Source organism: Staurois parvus, unplaced genomic scaffold, assembly GCF_062004578.1.
Source record: "Staurois parvus isolate SC_StPar_1 unplaced genomic scaffold, SC_StPar_1.0 ptg000227l, whole genome shotgun sequence".
Taxonomy (NCBI): Eukaryota; Metazoa; Chordata; class Amphibia; order Anura; family Ranidae; genus Staurois; species Staurois parvus.
In genome coordinates, this window is record NW_028318023.1 from 1,157,710 (window position 1) to 1,179,942 (window position 22,233).

Below are 22,233 nucleotides of genomic sequence, written 5' to 3' on the forward strand. Positions count from 1 at the left end.
AAACAGATAAAATATTGCTCATTTGTGCTAATGGAGTTAAAATAAGTTTAGCGCATCATAAAAATTTGCAATGTTTAACCACTTGCCTACTGGGCACTTATACCCCCTTGGATGACAACTGCGCGGTCATATGACACTAACCATATGAAATTTTTATAATTTTTTGTTACACAAATAGAGCTTTCATTTGGTGGTATTTAATCGCCACTGGAATTTTTGCGCTAGGGGAAAAAAAGAAAAAAAAAAAAAAAAAAAAAAGGGGGGGGGGGGGGTTTTCGTTTGTTTCTATTATAAAATTTTGCAAACAGGTAATTCTTCTCCTTCACTGATGTGCGTTGAGGCTGCATTGATGGGCACTGATGGGTGGCACTGCTGGGAACAGGTGGGCAGCACTGATGATCAGTGCCGATCACTTCTCTGACAATTGCCGGTTATCGGTAGTACTTTCCCCACGCTGTGAGAATGTGAGGAAAGTGCAGCCGATAACCGCAACTGTATTTACCCGGCGATCTGCTGTGTTAGTGGACACAGCTGATCACATGGTAAAAGGCCGCAGTGATTGGCCATTTACCGTATCCCATGATCAGCTGTGTCCGTAGGACACAGCGATCGCTGGCAACGTGTTCTGGAATGACGTCCATGGACGTCGTCCCAGAACCAGACAACCGCGCTGTAGCCGTCCTTCGGCTATAGCGCGGTAGGAAACTGGTTAAAGACAGACCACTTTCTAGACCAGGTCTCAAATTATATCCACGTTTAGTGTGTAACATGAAGCATGTCTGCATACACCATGTCCCTAAAACCAAAGTGCCCCCTTTTTACCTAAAGGTCGGGTTTTTCATGCCATAGGTGGTTGTCATCAATGATTGAATTCTGTGTGGGCTCCACCCACACAACCACATCATCCATTTACTGGGATTGATCAACAAAAAATACCACAACTGCCATTCTTGTCACAGAATTGTTTTAGGTCAGGTTAATGCCCTCATGTATTAAAGCAAGATGCACAGGCATTTCAGAGGCAAAAAGGTCAACAATGGCTGCTTACAGAAGGAGTTTTCCTCTTTAAGAGTATGTAAGCCGAACATGTCATATTCCTGATATGTGCCTGCTGTACCAAGTACTTGTATGAAGAAGTATCCTGTTCTTTGTATTGCCTCCTTTCTGTGAAACCCCTGGTGTTCCTTCTAGTCCCCCTTTCCTATTAAAAACTGCTCACACTAGGCATGAGAGAACACCTTGGTTAGTTTTCTAGCTGTGCCGAGAACTCACCCGGCTTTCTTCCAATGATCAGACTGCTGCTGACAATCAACCCCCCCCCCCAGCATTTTACTGAGAAAATCAGTGTGTTGCTGCTGTTCTTCCTCCCCCAGCATTTATGCAGCTGAGAACAGAGGGTTTGCACTCACTTACAGGTAAGGGGTTGAAGATTGAAAGTAGAAGAAGTTTTTTTATATTGTGACTAGGTTTCTTTTTTTTTGTATAATTTGTTAATTTGAAAAACCAAATAAACATTTAAATAAAAAAAAAAAAAAAAAAAAAAAGGAGGTAAGGGGAGAAAGTCAAATGTTTTGCCTTTCATTTCTATTTTAAACTGACTGGGTTGTTTTACAAGTCAAGGATTTAAAATCACTTAAATAAAAGTAGATACCCATTTAAAGTGGACCTGTGTTTTGCCCATGAAGGGGAGAAAAAAAAAAAAAAAAAACCCCACACACAACAGATTTATCTTCTTCCCCGTTTTCCATTATAGTGAGCATGTGACTCTCCTCTCCGAACATGTTCACAGAGACAAATCCATACATGGTGGACATAATACATTGTTTTGCCAGGATGGGAATTAAGCCGACCATACACCAAACAAAAGTCAGCTGGGACCAACCAAATTTTGATCACTGTGTGGCCATCCCCACTCAACAGAATTCAAATTGTTTGACAAGTATTTTTAGCATGTAATTTAGACGAAAGTTGATCAATCAGCAGCTATAGCAGCAGTGGGTCCCGCTTTTATAATGCAATGTTCTGGCAGGAGGGGGCTGAGGTGGGAGAGATTAACTAATTCACCTTGATTGAATCTGTAATTTTTTAGTTCAGCCTGGTGACTGAACCAAAAATAAATATGTATGGCCAGCTTTAAAGGTAAAAGCAGCCATAGGGACTTATTAATTAAAATAAATACGTACATGCATGAATAGTCACTGCATAGGAGCCATATAAACGGCTGTGGACAAAGATCAAACCGTTACGTGGAGATTCTAAAAGATTGTTCAATTAACAGATCCAGTTTTCATTTAAAACAGACCTGTAATAAAACAAGACTGTACGGTAGAAAACCAGACCAACTGGCCATGCTACTGTTCATTTGCGCAAAATCAACTTTCACCAACAGCGCAAGGTTACACTTATGTCTTCACACGCTCGTGCGACACTGCTCAGGTGCAATATTTAGGGAGTGCCGTGAAACATGAACATTTCCAATACAAAAGTAGTACTGGGATTTTCAATGGGCCCTGGAGGATATCAGAATGGCGTACAGGGGTACTAAGTATATAAGCAAATAAGGGGGGAAAAAAAAAAAAAAAAAAAAAGAAAAAAAACTGTGTGTGGATACCTTTCTTCTCATTAATATCCTGCTCACTTTCAGGGTTGTACAGCTCATCATCTTGATCAGGAGCCTCAGTTAAAATGTCATCCAAAACATTGACTTCACCATCTAAAATAAAAAAAAAAAAAAAAAAAATAGAGACATTGGATAAAAAAAAAAAAAATTCACCTAAACAATGACAATGCACAAACCTTTTACTTCCATCATCTCCATTTTTTTTTTTTTAATTCTTTAAAGTTTTGGGGTTTTGTAACATGTTATTTAAATGTTTTAGTACAGGAGCAGAACGTGGACATGGCACACCAATAAACTTTACATACAGTATCTCACAGACGTGAGTACACCCCTCACATTTTTGTAAATATTTAATTTTTTCATGTAACATTGAAGAAATTACACTTTGCTACAATGTAGTACAAAGTAGTGAGTGTACAGCTTGTAGAACATATAATGTAAATTTGCTGTCCCCTCAAAATAACTCAACACAGCCATTAATGTCCAAACTGTCACAGTGCTGAGCAAACCCTTTGGTGCTATCTAAATACTGCATAATAAAAAAAATAATAAAAATAAGCTGCTGGCAACAAAAGTGAGTACACCCCTAAGTGAAAATGTCCAAATTGGGCCCAATTAGCCATTTTCCCTCCCTGGTGTCATGTGACCCATTTGTGTTACAAGGTCTCAGGTGTGAATGGGGAGCAGGTGTGTTAAATTTGGTGTTATCGCTCTCACTCTCTCATACTGGTCACTGGAAGTTCAACATGGCACCTCATGGCAAAGAACTCTCTAAGGATTTGAAAAAAAAAAAAAAAAAAAAGAATTGTTGCTCTACATAAAGATGGCCTAGGCTATAAGAAGATTGCCAAGACCCTGAAACTAAGCTGCAGCACGGTGGCCACGACCATACAGCGGTTTAACAGGACAGGTTCCACTCAGAACAGGCTTCGCCATGCTTGACCAAAGAAGTTGAGTGCACGTGCTCAGCGTCATATCCAGAGGTTGTCTTTGGGAAATAGACGTATGAGTGCTGCCAGCATTGCTGCAGAGGTTGACGAGGTAGGGGGTCACACTGTCAGTGCTCAGACCATACGCCGCACACTGCATCAAATTGGTCTGCATGGCTGTTGTCCCAGAGGAAAGCCTCTTCTAAAGATGATGCACAAGAAAGCCCGCAACAGTTTGTTGAAGACAAGCAGACTAAGGACATGGATTACTGGAACCATGTCCTGTGGTCTGATGAGACCAAGATAAACTTATTAGGTTCAGATGGTGTCAAGCGTGTGTGGCGGCAACCAGGTGAGGAGTACAAAGACAAGTGTGTCTTGCCTATAGTCAAGCATGGTGGTGGGAGTGTCATGGTCTGGGACTGCATGAGTGCTGCCATCACTGGGGAGCTACAGTTCATTCAGGGAACCACGAATGCAAACCTGTACTGTGACATACTGAAGCAGAGCATGATCCCCTCCCTTCAGAAACTAGGCCACAGGGCAGTATTCCAACATAACGACCCCAAACACACCTCCAAGATAACCACTGCCTTGCTAAAGAAGCTGAGGGTAAAGGTGGTGGACTGGCCAAGCATGTCTCCAGACCTAAACCCTATTGAGTATCTGTGGGGCATACTCAAAATGGAAGGTGGAGGAGCGCAAGGTCTAACAACCAACAGCTTTGCCCGTGATGTCATCATGGAAGAGGACTCCAGTGGCAACCTGTGAAGCTCTGGTGAACTCCATTCCCTGCCCAAGAGGGTTAAGGCAGTGCTGGAAAATAATGGTGGCCACACAAAATATTGACACTTTGGGCCCTATTTGGACATTTTCACTTAGGGGTGTACTCACTTTTGTTGCCAGCGGTTAAGACAATGGCAGTATGTTGCGTTATTTTGAGGGGACAACAAATTTACACTGTTATACAAGCTCAATACTTTGCTACAATGTAAAGTGTCATTTCTTCAGTATTGTCACATAAAAAGATAAAATATTTACAAAAATGTGAGGGCTGTACTCACTTCTGAGAGATACTGTACATAAGTTATATAATTCAATAACATCAATAATGCTTCAAAGTAATCTGCAGATAAGGAAGTACAATGCATCCAATGTTCTGCAAGAAAAGAGCCAGTTGTACTATTAGTCCAGAATACAAGATTCTGTCGGGGAAGATTCCTCCATCTACCTCATTTGTGTGGATGGAGGAACCTGATTTTTGTTCAGCCGTCATAACCTCTGGCTTCTGTACCTCGTGACACAGCAAATAAATTGGCAACTTCAGTCACAGAGGCACCTGCTAAGAGAGCACCAACAATTTGCCCTCCTTGAAGCTCGGTCAGCTCTGACATAACTCCTCCATATTACTAGCAGCACACACAGTGAATAATGAAAGTAAGGCTTCCCACCAGTTAGGCGACTCGTCAAACAGCGGAAGCAAAAGAATGTTACACTACTTCTGCTTGCAAAACATATCATCCCTTTCACACCTACAAATCATATAGGGTTTCCATTTGTTTAACCCCAATATATGTGCAGACTTCAATGGCCCATCCATTGTCGGCGCTCCGTTTTCCTGTGCAGCAGTGCTGGCTGACACAGAGGAGCCGAAACACTTGGACCGGAACGAAAATTATACAGATCTTTCTTACACGTTAGTTAACATAGGTCTTGGGAGGGGACAGTTTCAAGGCTAGTCCAGGTTTGCCTGGAATACCACAGCTGTCATAATTTTACACAAAGTTCAACTTTAATTTCCATCTGTGTCCACATTGGGGAGATTTACCTTCTCCATTTGCACTAGTGACCATCACTGAGACCAAAAGTGAGTTCTCACTGATACAGGAATAGAGAGGAACTCTTTCAATGGGGACACCTGTTCCTGTGATAACTGTCTAATGCCGAACACACACAATGAAAAAAAATAAATAATTGCGCTTTCGGAGCGATTGTCCGATAATCTGATCATTAGTACACAGCTTTTGAGAGACGATTGTGACAGTTCATATGAAATTATCCGAAGGGACAAGCACAAAACTTAAATCTTAAAACTTTTTGTTTAAGCAATACAGTATTTGTCTGTTGGATGACTAAGACCACTCATGCTCAGAAATGCAAATACAATACTTAACATAATCGCGGGGAGTTATTTTCTGTCTTGCGAGAATTTTTGGAACTTTAGTAACCTATTTTGTTTTGGAGACTATCATGCAAAATATGAACGATCATTCATCCGATATTGTCATGTGTACTAGGCGTAGAGTGGATTTCCCTTATTTTTCTTTTGTCTCTCTAACAGGAAACATAAGTAGAACTGTAAACTATTGAACACGATAACTGAAATGTATTTAATACTCCGTACAAAATCCTTTTTTGGTAATGACAGCTTCAAGACGCCTCTTGTATGGAGAAACTAGTCGCATGCATTACACAGGTGTGATTTTGGTCCAGTCTCCCACACAAGCAGTCTTCAAATCTTGAAAGTTCAGTGGCCCTATTCTATGAACTCTGATCTTCAGTTCTTTCCATAGATTTTCTATTGGATTTCCAGTCAGGTGATTGGATGGGCCATTCTAGCAGCTTTATTTTTTTTTCTTTGAAAAAAATTGAGTTTCCATGGCTTTGTGCTTGAGATCATTGTCTTTCTGAAATGTCCACCCTCGTTTTATCTTCATCATCCTGGTAGATGGCTGCAAATTGTTTTTATCAAGAATGTCTTTAAATGAGCTTTAACATGCTTTTTCTTCAGCAATGGAGTCTTGCATGGTGAGCGTGCATACAGGCCATGGCGGTTGAGTGCTTAAACTTTTTTCGTTGAAACAATTATACCTGCTAATTCGAGGTCTTTCTGAAGCTCTCCACAAGTGGCCATTGGCTCTTGGAGAACTCCTCTGATAATCTTTTTCACTCCTTTCAAAAGTCTTGCGAGGAGCACCTGGTCGTGGATGGTTTATGGTGAAATGATGTTCTTTCCACTTACGGATTATGCCTTTACCCTTCATGAGACGTTTCTTCTGTGACATGGTTAATGAAACACCTTTTTTATAGGCCATCAGTTGAGACTGAACCAGCTGATATTAATTTGCACTGACAATTGCCGTCTAATTACTGATTTCAGCTGATGCATCTGGTGTCTTGACTTTCCATGCCTTTTTGCACCTCCCTTTCTTCATGCCTTGTGTTAAATACTTTTTCCCTGTGTCATTCCATTTTTTTATACATAATTTCTGAATGTATTTGTTTCTTTCATGTATGGACTGCATGGGTTGTTAACAACATATGTCTCCCTTTATATTGTAAAGTGTTGAGCAAACTATTGGCACTATATAAATCCTGTATAATAATAATCGTCAATTAAACTTCTGGAATATTTTTCTGGTCAGTTAAGTAGCAGAGGGGGTTGTTAATCAGTTTCAGCTGCTTTGGTGTTCATGAAAGTAACAACAGGTACACTAGATGGGCAACAATGAGAACCTCCAAAATAGGAATGGTTTTACAGGTAGCGACCACTGACTTTTTCCCTACTCTGTTGTCACTGTTGTGACAGTTTGTCACTAGTTTTGCATTTGGCTAGAGCCAGTGTCACTACTGGTAGCATGAGGTGATACCTGGACCCTACAGTGGTTGCACAGGCAGTCCAGCTCCTCCAGGATGGCACATCAATACATACAATTGCCAGAATGTTTGCTGTGTCTCCCGGCACAGTCTAAAAAGCAAGGAGGAGATTCCAGGAGACAGGCAATTACTCTAAAGAGCTGGAGAAGGCAGGAGAAGGTCCTTAACCCATCAGAAGGACCGGTATCTGCTCCTTTAGGAACAGGATGAGCACTGCCAGAGCCCTACAAAATGACCTAACAGGCCACTGGTGTGAATGTCTCTGACCAATCAGAAAGACTTCATGGAGGATGGCCTGAGGGCCCAATTTCCTCTAGTGGGCCCAGTGCTCACTGCCCAGCACCATAGAGCTCAATTAGCATTTGCCATTGAACACCAGAATTGGCAGGTCCACCACTGGCTCCCTATGCTTTTGACAGATGAGAGCAAGTTCACCCTAAGCACATGTGACAGGCGTGAAAGGGTCTGGAGAAGCAGTGGAGAACGCTGTGCTGCCTGTAACATCGTCCAGCATGGCCGTTTTGGTGGTGGGTCTGGGAAGACATATCCATGAAGGGACACACAGACCTCTACAGACTAGACAATGGCACCCTGACTGCCGTTAAGTATTGGGATGAAATCCTTGGACTCATTGTCAGACCCTATGCTGGTGCAGTGGGTTCTGGGTTCCTACTGGTGCACAATGCCCGGCCTCATGTGGCAAGAATATGCAGGCAGTTCCTGGAGGATGAAGGAATTGATACCATTGAATGGCCCCCACACTTGCCTGACCTAAATCCAATAGAACGCGCCTGTGATATCATGTTTCGGTCCATCCGACGCCGCCAGTTTGCACCTGACTGTCCAGGAGCTCAGTGATTGCTCTGGTCCAGATCTGGGAGGAAATACCTAAGGACACCATCTGTCAGCTCATTAGGACCATGCCCTGATGTTGTTAGGGCATGCATACAAGCACATGGGGGACATACAAACTACTGAGTACCATTTTGAGTTGCTGCAATGAAATTTCAGAAAAAAAAAAAAATCAACTAGCCTGCTGCATCATTTTTTCACTTAGATTTTCGGGGTGTCTTTCTTCAGTCCTCTGTAGGTTGATAATTTTCATTTCTATCACACGATGGGGCATTCTTACGTTCTTAACACATTACCCAGTCCATATCAGTATAGATATCCAGCATATTTTCCCCCATTGAGATCTGATGTGTTTTCAAAGTGTTCCTTTAATTTTTTGAGCAGTGTATATTTACTGAGAAAAATGGTGATGTGATAAAAGCTTATTTTACCCACTGTAATGTTTACACGCCTATACGCAAGGTTTTTACAGAATATTTCAGTCAGGATCTTTCTTCCAGCAAGATCCTACAGATAAACATCAGTAATAAGCAGGAGGAGGGAACATTTTTAGGATACTTTCAGTTTGGCTATTCTTCCACTTTAACCTGGTTCTGAATTACAAATACTACTAACCAGTCCAGTGAAGGCAGTGGTGATAGGTTGTCCTGTTTTCTTGTAAGTTGCAGCAATATGTGTGCTGTGCTTTTGTGAGTGTTTTGTAGCCATGTGGGGGCCAGCATTTTTGCAACAAAATGCATGAAGGTACCAGGCATTTCTTTAACTAAGCCCTCTGGACATACATAGTACCTCCAGAGTCTCAAGATTTTAAAACAATATGATGGCTGTAGTAGCATCTGTGAGCTGGTCTCTTGTTCTGCTGGCTCCCAGCTTTAAAGCCTACGTTTGCCTTAAAAAAAAAAAAAAAAAAAAAAAATGCACATTTGTTGGCAGGTAAACTTTTCCTTAGCCTGTAAAGCATTGTGCCCGTGATCAGCAGATTGTGTCACAATGTTAGGCTTTCAGTGCACGGTCTGCCTGTACCTCCCATATAAGTAGGCAGTTACTGAAATCCAGGAAGATTAGTGAACCAGAGTGGGTAGCCTAGTCAGCTTAGCTGAGAAAGAGGAAGTGTCCTCGAAATGCGTCCTGTTGCACAAGCTCCATCAATGTCATCGGTGAATTTGAGGTGTTCAGGATCGAGGATGTCAGATGGTTTGCTTGCTAGTGGTCCGGACGATGGGCAATTACCTTCACCATTCATACAACTTAAGCAGAAAGACTTTCAGTTGCACCAATCCCTTTACTGCTCATGCTCCCAGATGATGTTCTGTATGTGGATAGTACACACTGTGGATGGTTGTTACACTGTCTTCTCTCCCTCCCTTTCTTGCATAATGAAGTTAAAAACCAAATGAATTTTAAAATGAAGGGCTCATGCACACAGTGCTTTAAAAATGCCTTCTGCAGGTATTCAGAGATGTAATAGAAGAGGAATTATTACAGGTAGAAAAAAAAAAACCCCAGTGCATTCAGGAGAGGAGCTAGACACATTAAATTACTATTCTGGACAGACGTTTAAGCAGTTTTTTTCCTGCCAGGCGAAAAGGCTTTCAGGGGAGCTAAGCAAATGCTCAGTGTGCATAAGTCCTAAATCAGCTGAATACATTCCAGGCATTTCAAAACAAAGGGTGATCAATGAATTACAGTTGTTATAGCCCATAGAAGCGGTCATCTTCTCATTATGCTGCAAAGTAGAACCCTCTGTGTGGAAGCAGCCGTCTCTCTACAGAGATCAGACATGCCCCTTGTTTAGGGCTAGACACTATTCAGCAAAGCTCATGCTGATTGGAGAGCTCTGACTCCGCAAGAGGCCCTTTAGACCTCTGCCGAGAGATCACTGCTTACACTGCTGGCTTTTCTACTCGGGCCGCTTTATAAAGGAAATTAATGAGTTTTAATTTGATGCACCTAGAATGGGTTTAGCAGATTTCTACTGAATGACAAGCTTCACTTCCACTCATTTTTCCCTGGGTCATCCACAAAAAATATACTCAAACAGCCAGAAATATAGTAGTTTTCTGCAGGGATCTGCCATTCTGTTACTCATCTGGTCTCACACCACCATCTCCTTTTCGGATATCCTTGTGAGCTGGCCACTCTTCTGGATCCTTGCAGCCAGCCAACTGATGACACATTGTGGCACATGTGAATCAGAGTGGTGGCTGCAAGAACCAAAAAGTCAGCCAGCCCCCTGATGTGTCACAGCACATGCCCTGGGGATTATTCTGAGGCCTCCTGGGATGCATGACAAGCCTCCTCAGATGTGAGCAGCTGAATATGTCATTCCTGTCCACCCCCTTGATCTGGTTTGTATGGCGTTGGCGCTTCAAACCATGCCCGGGAAACAGTTAAGCGTACTGTACCCCAGGACCATTTGGAAAAGGTGGTTCCATGTACGGATAACTTGTGTTCCGGAAAGGTTTGCTTCGGTATGCAGATCAGTTAGCACAGAAGCAGGGATTACTGTTGTCTGGTTGACAGAGGAGAGAATGTAAGGGTGCCTGGGAATCAGTGACCAGTGGGGAAGGGGAGGGGGCAACCAAATAAGGGCATGGGCCAGCTAACTGCTCAGCATAAGTGCACCCTAACAAAGAAAAAAACAAGGACAGAGGGTTTTATTCTAGAACATGGGTAGGGAGGGTACAAGTCAGCTTTAACAAAATAAAGCAACTACTACAACCAAAAGATTAAGAAGGCTACACACAACAACCGATATAACATGGAAAAATATCTGAGACTCAAAGCAGCATTAAACCCAAAAATATAATATATTGCAACTTACCAAACAAATGCGGTGGCTGCATTAGTTTTCTTCCCTCAGTTTTCCCATGGCTTTCTGGCCACTAACCCACCTCCTGTATTATAGGGTGCTTCCACTCCGGATAAAGAAGTACAGGGGCACCTTTTAACAGCAGCATTGTCAGTCTGCGGGAGGGGAGCGTTAGATGGACTAGCAGATTCAGATACACTAACAAACTGAAGGCAGACTGCAGCTAAATGTAATGTAAGCAATAAAAGTTTTTTATCTTTGGGATAAAGGTTTTACATGAACAACTAAGAGCTGATCATTGTAAGCACCCCTGCTCTTGGTAAATGGTTTGTCTCAATCCTGTAGCCCTTTACATCTGCAGGAGAACTGGTTCTTTTGAAAAGCAACAGACTTACTAGCCAGATCACCAGATGAAAATAAAAGGTAAGAAAGCCTAAAAAAGGAAAACCACTTCAGCCATCACATTCAAGAACTGGTAAGCTACATTATAATAAATGTTTGCTTTGGGGTTTAATACTGCTTTAAGCTGGTCATATATAAAACAAATCTGATTGTACAATCTCCTTTATATCTGCCGTCAACTATGTAGTGCAAGAGTCTGCCTGGATACTAACTGAATGGATTGTTCCAATAGGTCCTTGTATTACATAGTTTTGGTAAATCTAAAGGATATTGTTATAATCAGATTGTATAGTTTGTGGCAACCTTAACTTTGCTTGCAACTGGAGTCCAACCAATCAGTTTTTACAATTCAAATTTTTTATGTTGTGTGAGAGTGACAAAAATGAAAGACCGAAGTTCATTGGTCACTATGGACAATGGCACAAGTTGATAGAACTAGTGTCAGTCACTTTTGGTTAAGGCTAGTGGTGCACCAAAATGAAAATTCTGGTGCCGAAACCGAAAATTCAAAATGCACTTGGCCGAAAACCTAAAATGCGCAGTTTTTAAAAATGAATATATATTTTTTGGAAAAAAAAATATACTTTGATTAATATATATATCCCAATTTGTTTGTAAAATATGAAAGGATGTTAGGGTGAGTAAATAGACCCCCAACACGTCACGCTTCAAAATTGTGCACGCTCATGGAATGGCGTGAAACTGCGGTACTTAATCTCCATTGGTGATGCTTTAAAAATTTCTACAGGTTAGTAGTGTAAAGTTACAGAGGAGGTCTAGTGTGAGAATTATTGCTCTTGCTCTGACGTTCGTGGCGATACCTCACATATGTTGTTTGAACACTATTTACAGATGTGGGCATGGCCTATGTATGTTTTTACCACTATGACCCCACATCTCTCCTCTGCAATGTAAAGCATTGGATCAAAACAAAAAAAAAACAAAAAAAAAAAAAAAAACACATTGATCTAAGGCTTTAAAAAATGTCCGAAACCAAAAGTGACATCGCTCCGATCCTCCAAGGGCATAGAGATGAGTGGAGGCCATCTTTCCTTCACACATCTCAATGCCCAGCGCTGGGATCGTTCGATGGTTTCTCAGGTAAGGCTGAGAACTTCCGAGCGGTGGCGGCGAGGTTTTTTCGACACCCATATCGGTCCTTAATTTTATTTTGGCCGACGGCCGAAGGGGGGTGTTTTTTTGGCCACTGAGATTCCAGTGCATCCCTAGTTAAGGCCTGATGCACACTGGATGTTTTCAACATGGCTGTCAGGCATCTGGCTCTTTTTTCTGCATCCAAGCCCCCGGTCACATCAAAGCCAATTTTTAAATCAAATGACCTGCCGATTTCAGTTGCGATTTGCAAGACATTGACACAGATGTCTATACAAATCGCAAGAAAAGTGGTACATGTACTACTTTAGAAATCGGTGCAGCTCTAAGTCGGAATATCGATATGACAGCTCTAACAGCGGACAATAGGGTGCGACTTGGCATACGATTTGCAAGTCGTCTGGCATGCAAATCGCATGCCAAGTTGCACCCAATGTGATCAGGGTTTTAATGCCCCTCTACATTAGACCATGTGTCCATGCACACACAGTGGTTTAAAGGAAGGGGTGTTTAGAGCAAAAAGAAAACCCACTGCTAGTATTTCCAGGTGCAGCAGCTCTTAGGCAGAAAAACAAAAAAAAACACTTGACACGTGTAAAGGCGTCTAAACGTGTTAATGCTAGGCATGTTTAGTGCTTGAGCTGTAATTCATTTCAATGGCCAGAATAATTTATTATTCTTGCCAATGAAATTAATTCATGTCCAAGCACTAGATGCACTTAAGAGTTTTTTTTTTCCTGGCAAAACGCTGCTGCCAGAAGGAAAGACATCTAAGAGAGCAAAATGTCCTGGGTGCATGAGGCCTAAAAACATTCCCCCACACCACCACCATGTAAGAAAAATATTTACATCCATGCAGTAGGTAGAGGATGCAGATACCTACAATCTACCTTGGAGCACATGAAATAATGATAGGTAATTAGGACAGACACAGGTGAGGAAACATGTTAGCCAGCAATACAGTGCATATGAAAGAGATATAGGTGATCATATATGAGGCATATACACTGATCAAAAAAATTAAAGGAACACTTTTTAATCAGAGTATAGCTCCAATTAAACTCCTGGGATATTGATCTGGTCAGTTAAGTAGCAGAGGGGGTTGTTAATCAGTTTCAGCTGCTTTGGTGTTCATGAAATTAACAACAGGTGCACTAGATGGGTAACAATGAGACGACACCCAAAACAAAAAAATTGTTTTACAGGTGGCAGCCACTGTAATTTTTTTCCCTACTCATCTTTTGTTTCTCACTAGTTTTGCATTTGGCTAGGGTCAGTGTCACTACTGGTAGCATGAGGTGATACCTGCACCCTACAGAGGTTGCACAGGCAGTCCAACTCCTCCAGGATGGCTCATCAATACGTGTCATTGCCAGAAGGTTTGCTGTGTCTCCCAGCACAGACTCAAGAGCATGGAGGAGATTCCAGGAGACAGTTACTCTAGGAGAGTAAAATGTAACAATAGTGAGCGCTCTCCAATAGCAGCTGATTGGACTCAAGTAACCACATAAAACCTTAAATATAGCATAAATAGTAATAAAGTGCAGCGCTAGAGAAATAGGTGAGATTATAGTCCAAGAAAGGTTCAGTATAAAGCAATATTGTAAATCGTGCCAATAAGCGTATCCTTATCTTGTGATGATCCGTGTGATAAAGTTATGTGCTTACCAGAAGCTCATAGATAATGCGCATTGATAACTCAAATTAGTGAGGTATGTGTCTGGGACATCCGTCTCCAATAGGGCAGCTCTGCAGTGGTTGGTGTCTGCTTCAGAGGTCTCCTTTATGGGTCAGCAGGGAAGAGCTTCCCAGATTCTGCATACTTAAGACTCCGTGTACGGAGTCATAGAAAGTGCTCATAGCGTAATATTGCCAAGAAGTTTGAATTTATTCAAAAAGCAAGTTTCACAGTAAAATTGTAAAAAGGTATAAACAGGTACACTGACCAGTAATATGGGTGACCACGGGTGTTTTTAAACCACCGGAGCCTTATACAGGCCCGGTGGTTACCCATATTACTGGTCAGTGTACCTGTTTATACCTTTTTACAATTTTACTGTGAAACTTGCTTTTTGAATAAATTCAAACTTCTTGGCAATATTACGCTATGAGCACTTTCTATGACTCCGTACACGGAGTCTTAAGTATGCAGAATCTGGGAAGCTCTTCCCTGCTGACCCATAAAGGAGACCTCTGAAGCAGACACCAACCACTGCAGAGCTGCCCTATTGGAGACGGATGTCCCAGACACATACCTCACTAATTTGAGTTATCAATGCGCATTATCTATGAGCTTCTGGTAAGCACATAACTTTATCACACGGATCACCACAAGATAAGGATACGCTTATTGGCACGATTTACAATATTGCTTTATACTGAACCTTTCTTGGACTATAATCTCACCTATTTCTCTAGTGCTGCACTTTATTACTATTTAAGTTACTCTAGGACAGTTGGACAGGGCTGTAGAAGGTCCTCAACCCATTAGCAGAATCGGTATCTGCTTCTTTGTGCAAACAGGAACAGGATGAGCTCTGCCAGAGACCTACAAAATTACCTCCAGCAGGCCATTGGTGTGAAAGTCTCTGACCAAACAATCAGAAACAGACTTCATGAGGGTGGCCTGAGGGCCTGACATCCTCTAGTGGGCCCTGTGATCACTGCCTGGCACCATAGTGCTCGATTGACATTTGCCACTGAAAACCAGAATTGGCAGATCCACCACTGGCGCCCTGTGCTTTTCACAGATGAGAGCAGGTTCACCCTGAGCACATGTGACAGACATGAAAGGGTCTGGAGAAGCCATGGAAAATGTAATGCTGCCTGTAACATTGTTCAACATGGCTGTTTTGGTGGTGGGTCAGTGATGGTCTGGGGAGGGATATCCATGGAGAGAATCACAGACCTCTACAGGATATACAATGGCACCCTGACTGCCATTAGGTATCGGGATGAAATCCTTGGACCCACTGTCAGACCCTACACTGGTGCAGTGGGTCCTGGGTTCCTCCTGGTGCATGACCATGCCTGGCCTCATGTGGTGAGAGTATGCAGGACACCATCCGTCGTCTCATTAGGAGCATGCCCCAATGTTGTCAGACATACATACAAGCACGTGGGGGGCATACAAATGACTGAGTTCCATTCCGAGTTGCTACAATGAAATTTCAGAAAAATGGACTAGCCTGCTACATCTTTTTCACTTTGATTTTCGGGTGTTTTTGAATTCAGTCCTCTGTAGGTTGATAATTTTAATTTCCATCACACAATGGGCCATCCTTACATTCCTAACACATTACCCAGTCCAGATAACCAGCATGATATTTTTCCTATTGAAATCTGATGTGTTATCAAAGTGTTCCATTAATATTTTTTGAGCATTGTATAATAGAGGCGCAGGGGATCTCGTAGGAGGCATTTATAATAGAGGCTTAGGGGATCCCCGTAGGAGGCATATATACGATAGAGGCGTAGGGGATCCCCGTAAGAGGCATATATAATAAAGGCGTAGGGGTTCCCCGTAGGAGGCATGTTTAATAAAGGCGTAGGGGGCATATATAATAAAGGCGTAGGGGATCCCCGTAGGAGTCATATATAATAGAGGCGTAGGGGATCCCCGTAGGGGGCATATATAATAAAGGCGTAGGGGATCCCAGATGAGGCATATATAATAGAGGCGTAGGGGATCCCCGTAGGAGGCATATATAATAAAGGCGTAGGGGATCCCCGTAGGAGGCATATATAATAAAGGCGTAGGGGATCCCAGATGAGGCATATATAATAAAGGCGTAGGGGATCCCATAGGAGGCATATATAATAGAGGCGTAGGGGATCCCATAGGAGGCATATATAATAGAGGCGTAGGGGATCCCATAGGAGGCATATATAATAGAGGCGTAGGGGATCCCATAGGAGGCATATATAATAGAGGCGTAGGGGATCCCATAGGAGGCATATATAATAGAGGCGTAGGGGATCCCATAGGAGGCATATATAATAGAGGCGTAGGGGATCCCATAGGAGGCATATATAATAGAGGCGTAGGGGATCCCATAGGAGGCATATATAATAGAGGCGTAGGGGATCCCATAGGAGGCATATATAATAGAGGCGTAGGGGATCCCCATAGGAGGCATATATAATAGAGGCGTAGGGGATCCCATAGGAGGCATATATAATAAAGGTGTAGGGGATCCCAGAGGAGGCATATATAATAGAGGTGTAGGGGATCCCAGAGGAGGCATATATAATAGAGGTGTAGGGGATCCCAGAGGAGGCATATATAATAGAGGTGTAGGGGATCCCAGAGGAGGCATATATAATAGAGGTGTAGGGGATCCCATAGGAGGCATATATAATAGAGGCGTAGGGGATCCCAGGAGGCATATATAATAGAGGTGTAGGGGATCCCCGTAGGAGGCATATATAATAGAGGCGTAGGGGATCCCCGTAGGAGGCATATATAATAAAGGCGTAGGGGATCCCAGATGAGGCATATATAATAAAGGCGTAGGGGATCCCATAGGAGGCATATATAATAGAGGTGTAGGGGATCCCAGAGGAGGCATATATAATAGAGGCGTAGGGGATCCCCGTAGGGGGCATATATAATAAAGGCGTAGGGGATCCCAGATGAGGCATATATAATAGAGGCGTAGGGGATCCCCGTAGGAGGCATATATAATAGAGGCGTAGGGGATCCCCGTAGGAGGCATATATAATAAAGGCGTAGGGGATCCCAGATGAGGCATATATAATAAAGGCGTAGGGGATCCCATAGGAGGCATATATAATAGAGGTGTAGGGGATCCCATAGGAGGCATATATAATAGAGGTGTAGGGGATCCCATAGGAGGCATATATAATAGAGGTGTAGGGGATCCCATAGGAGGCATATATAATAGAGGCGTAGGGGATCCCATAGGAGGCATATATAATAGAGGCGTAGGGGATCCCATAGGAGGCATATATAATAGAGGCGTAGGGGATCCCATAGGAGGCATATATAATAGAGGCGTAGGGGATCCCATTGGAAGGCATAGATAATAGAGGCGTAGGGGATCCCCGTAGGAGGCATATATAATAAAGGCGTAGGGGATCCCAGATGAGGCATATATAATAAAGGCGTAGGGGATCCCATAGGAGGCATATATAATAGAGGTGTAGGGGATCCCATAGGAGGCATATATAATAGAGGTGTAGGGGATCCCATAGGAGGCATATATAATAGAGGCGTAGGGGATCCCATAGGAGGCATATATAATAGAGGCGTAGGGGATCCCATAGGAGGCATATATAATAGAGGCGTAGGGGATCCCATAGGAGGCATATATAATAGAGGCGTAGGGGATCCCATAGGAGGCATATATAATAGAGGCGTAGGGGATCCCATAGGAGGCATATATAATAGAGGCGTAGGGGATCCCATTGGAAGGCATAGATAATAGAGGCGTAGGGGATCCCATAGGAGGCATATATAATAAAGGAGTAGGGGATCCCAGAGGAGGCATATATAATAGAGGTGTAGGGGATCCCAGAGGAGGCATATATAATAGAGGTGTAGGGGATCCCAGAGGAGGCATATATAATAGAGGTGTAGGGGATCCCAGAGGAGGCATATATAATAGAGGTGTAGGGGATCCCAGAGGAGGCATATATAATAGAGGTGTAGGGGATCCCAGAGGAGGCATATATAATAGAGGTGTAGGGGATCCCAGAGGAGGCATATATAATAAAGGTGTGGGGGATCCCATAGGAGGCATATATAATAAAGGTGTGGGGGATCCCATAGGAGGCATATATAATAGAGGTGTAGGGGATCCCATAGGAGTCATATATAATAGAGGTGTAGGGGATCCCATAGGAGTCATATATAATAGAGATCCTATACAAGATGAGTATATATATATATATTAGAGATCCTATAGAAGGCAGTGCCCGGCCCCCCTCACACAAAGGCCTGGCTGAACTCCGCATTCATTCATCTCTCTGCGGTCTACACGTGTCCGCTCACCTTTGCTCTGCTCTCCTCTCTCCGGCTCCATCCTCCGACTCCTTTTCCTGCTCCGCCGCCTATACCGGCGCTGGGGCCCTCTGTCGTCCTGGCCGCAGGCGGATGTCAGAGTGTCCCCCCCGCCCCGCCGGGCGCCCCGCTCTCCTGCCGTGGCGAAGCGAATCCCGAGGGGGGCGACCAGTCCCGAGACCAGAGAGGGCGGAGGAAGCTCACCTACCCGATCCACACTTCCCGCGCCTTGCCAGCGTGCTGCTCGGTCCTAACCTGGCGACCCGGCACTCCTCTCTTTCTTCCCCTCACCCTATTCTACGAACAAAATGGCGGAGCTCCGCTTCACCCTTCTGCGACAACAACACCCCGCTCCCGGCATGCACAGCTCTAATACGTCCCCTGTGACGCCACTAGACTCCGCCTTTCAGCATGAGGTACACACAAAAGAAGGCCGGGCGGGGCGTGGTGTAGTAAAGATTTCCAGGAATGTGTAGTGCTGTGTCCTGTGCTCTCCTTTGCAGACTGGTACTGACAAGGGTTAATACAGCTGATCTCCGAACACACATCAAACAATACGCACGAAAAGGCGGCCATACACGTGTCGAATTCCGAAAGAGTTTTATATCGAAAATTTTTACAAATAATTTTCATAAAAAGTTCACACTATTCGTGGGCCACAGCAAAGGCCAATTTTCGTGCGATCATCCAATTTGAGTGATTAGGCCGGTTGGAAACGGTTTGAAAACCAAACGAATATCTAATCAATGATGGGAGAATCGTGTAAGAAATGTAATCGAAAAAGAAATGAGCCTGAGCTGTGACCTGGAAAATTCTAGGCCAGAAAAATTCTCTACTGAAGCAACACAAGGTGAAATTAAAGATTTGCTTGGTCGAACTTTGGAATCAATGGTGGCACCATCGGATTACAAAACGCACAAAATTTACAGTTTTCTAAAGAAAATTCATTCCGAATTCAACCCGTGTATGGCCTGCATAACAGAGCGATCTCATAGGGGTTAGAGTTAGGCTTTTAACATGGTTTCCTATGGGACACGTTCACATATATGCATTTTTCAGCTGCTGCGTTTTTGGAAAGGAACAGGGCCAGTTCACACTATATGCATTGTAGTGTGGCTTTTTTCTGCATCCAAAAGGCACAGAATGTAGGTTCTATGGTTGTCAATGTCACAGTTCACATCAGTGCTTATAGTTCCAGTGCGTTCCGATTGCAGATAAAAAAGTAGAACAGGCTGCGTTTTTCCTGCACAGAACTGTACTGGAATGTGGTAAAACACATAAAAAATACATGGTAAAACGCATAAAAAACACTGGCATGCACATGTCACTATTTGAATTGAAGAAAAAGAGTGGAAAATATGAACCGGAAAGCATCAAAAAGTACCGAAATGCATCAAAAACGCACTGGAGTGCGTCAAAAATGTGCATGTGGAAACGCATCTGGACTGCGTTTCTATGGTGTGAACCAGGCCTCATCCCCAGTTCACATATATGCGGCCGTGTGGGCCAGGGTTTGCACGGGCATGAGAGCCCATTCTGCTATGCAGAGCCAAACAAAGTAGTGTGTAGGAGCTGACAGGAGAGATCTGTGTTGTTTACACACAAGTCTCTCCCCCGTCAGTGATACTAAGCGATCGCCGGGTGCCAGCGGGAAATCACTGGCCGGGACCCAGTGATTGACAGCTGAGGCCGCAATTGGCATTGCAGGTAGGACGCTCACCCCCCCTACTCGGTAATGCAAAATCACGTATAGATATATGCGATTATGCGCAGCCCTGCTGCCCTGTAGCAGTGTTTCTGCTATAGGGTGGCGGGAAAGTGGTTAAACGCAAAACAGTGCATTATTGGTTCAATGGACTTCAATGAACACACAGAAGAAATGCATGTAGTGGGGTTCTTTTGGATAATAGGAAAGTATGATAGTTCTGTTAATGTAGTACGACTTTGATGCAACTTTACACTCTATGTTACTTAAGTAGCATCAAAGTCACATCTAAATCACACTCATTCAAAGTCACACTCATCCAAAGTTGCACCAAAGTCACACCCATCCAAAGTGGCATCAAAGCCAATACTTTCCTATTGGCAATCCCCCCTCACAAAACACATCAAAAACACGTATGCAAAAATGCAACAGAAAAATGCATCAATAGCAACAAGCAAAGGTGTGAACCTAGCTGTGACGGAAGCGTAGGCAGGACAGAACACGCAAAGAATATGGGGAACACACAAAGCTTTATTGAACTATGAAAGATACTGAATCAGGACAGTTCAAGGCACTCCGCTACATGCGGCTTGTAGGGACACCCACGGTTAGCGGGCTCACAGGGACTCAACGGGACCTTGGCTGTGAGGTCTGGCCTCGACACAGCGTGCTAGGGATGACATCAGGCTCATGGGGACTCAACGGGACTTTAGCTGTGGAGTCTGGCCTCAGCACAGCTCCCACCCAGCTTCCTAGGGACATCAGGCTCACGGGGACTCAACGGGACTTGGGCTGTGGAGTCTGGCCTCAACACAGCATGCTAGGGATGACATCAGGCTCACAAGGACTCAACGGGACTTTAGCTGTGAAGTCTGGCCTCAGCTCAGCTCCCACCCAGCTTTCTAGGGACATCGGGCTCAACGGGACTTGGGCTGTGGAATCTGGCCTCAACACAGCGTGCTAGGGACGATTCAGGGCACAGGTAGTCTGAGCGCACAATACAGACAGCTCAGGACACGGGTGGGTTGTGCGCACAATAGAGACAGTTCAGGACACGGGTGGTTTGTGCGCACAACAGGGACAGTTCAGGACACGGGTGGTATGTACACACAACAGGGACAGTTCAGGACACGGGTGATCCGTAGGACACAGCGATCACGGAGATCGCCAGGTGCGCGCCCCCTGGGGCGCGCAGGAGAGCGCGTTCTGGGGGGACGTCATATGACGTCCACTCAGAACTGGCCGGCCGCAGTTTAGCCGTCATTCGGCTATCTGCGGTCGGCAACTGGTTAATGAGCCCAGTTCATGTTGAATGTTATGAAATGTATGTGAAATGGTTCCATGTGAAATAGACGTTTTATGGCACGCTCTGCATTCCTAGCTCTAATGGCCTAACAGGGCAGGTGTGACGGCTGGACTGAGTTATTGTTTTACAGTAGGGCAGAGGAAAGTGTCTTTGCAAAATAAACATCCTGCCAAAACTAATTAGCGGTTTACAGCTCTGGAACTCCCTCTATTTGTGTTTTATTTACAATAAGAGGCTCTTTTGAAGTTCGTTTCAACTTCCAGCTACAAATTCCATTTCAAGAGGAGGGAGGAAAGATGATTGTTCATGAAAATCAAAATGGCTGAGACCTTAACAAGATGGCTGTCGCGTGCAGCTACCATGTCTCTATTGCACAAATCGTTTTCCTATGAGTCACGTTCACACCTGTGCGTTTTCAACCAGTGCATTAATTTGCAAAGGGTCAGGAACTTTTTTGCCTGCAGCAGATTGCATTATTGGTTCCATAGATGATTTCACTCATCTATTTCTATATAACTTGTTATTGAGAGACCTCATTAGCCAGCTTTCCACTGCACACTCTCTACGTCCCCTCTAAGATGGCTGCTGTATGGGTCCTTGTAATGGACAAAATAATAAAGTCTTTTCATTCTCAATAGACTGGCATTGCATTGCTGTGCATGTACATGCATTGTTGGATACAGGGCAATACGCACAGCTGATTAAAGATCTATAATGTAGCAATACTCACCTCTGCACAAGTGGTCAGGGAATATTGCTTAATGTAGCTTCACCTATACCTGTCCCTGTTTCTATAATCCAAGCAAGTCTAG

The 22,233-nt window shown here is 43.7% G+C and overlaps 1 protein-coding gene across 6 annotated transcripts in view; it reads right to left on the bottom strand.

The window, feature by feature from the left end:
- YTHDC1 (YTH N6-methyladenosine RNA binding protein C1) overlaps positions 1 to 18,779 on the bottom strand; it is a 67,096-nt gene extending 48,317 nt beyond the window's left edge. For 2 of the 6 annotated variants that reach the window (XM_089679574.1, XM_089679572.1), the window contains exons 1-2: positions 18,402 to 18,778; positions 2,612 to 2,713 (exon numbers count right to left, since the gene is read on the bottom strand). In XM_089679574.1, the coding sequence (XP_089535700.1) occupies positions 2,612 to 2,713; positions 18,402 to 18,432 (133 nt within the window). In that variant the 5' untranslated portion in view covers positions 18,433 to 18,778. Of the gene's footprint in view, positions 1 to 2,611; positions 2,714 to 18,401 lie in introns of all 6 variants that reach the window. The other 4 variants (XM_089679571.1, XM_089679575.1, XM_089679576.1 and 1 more) reach the window with 4 other exon arrangements.
- Positions 18,780 to 22,233: the final 3,454 nt, after the last annotated feature.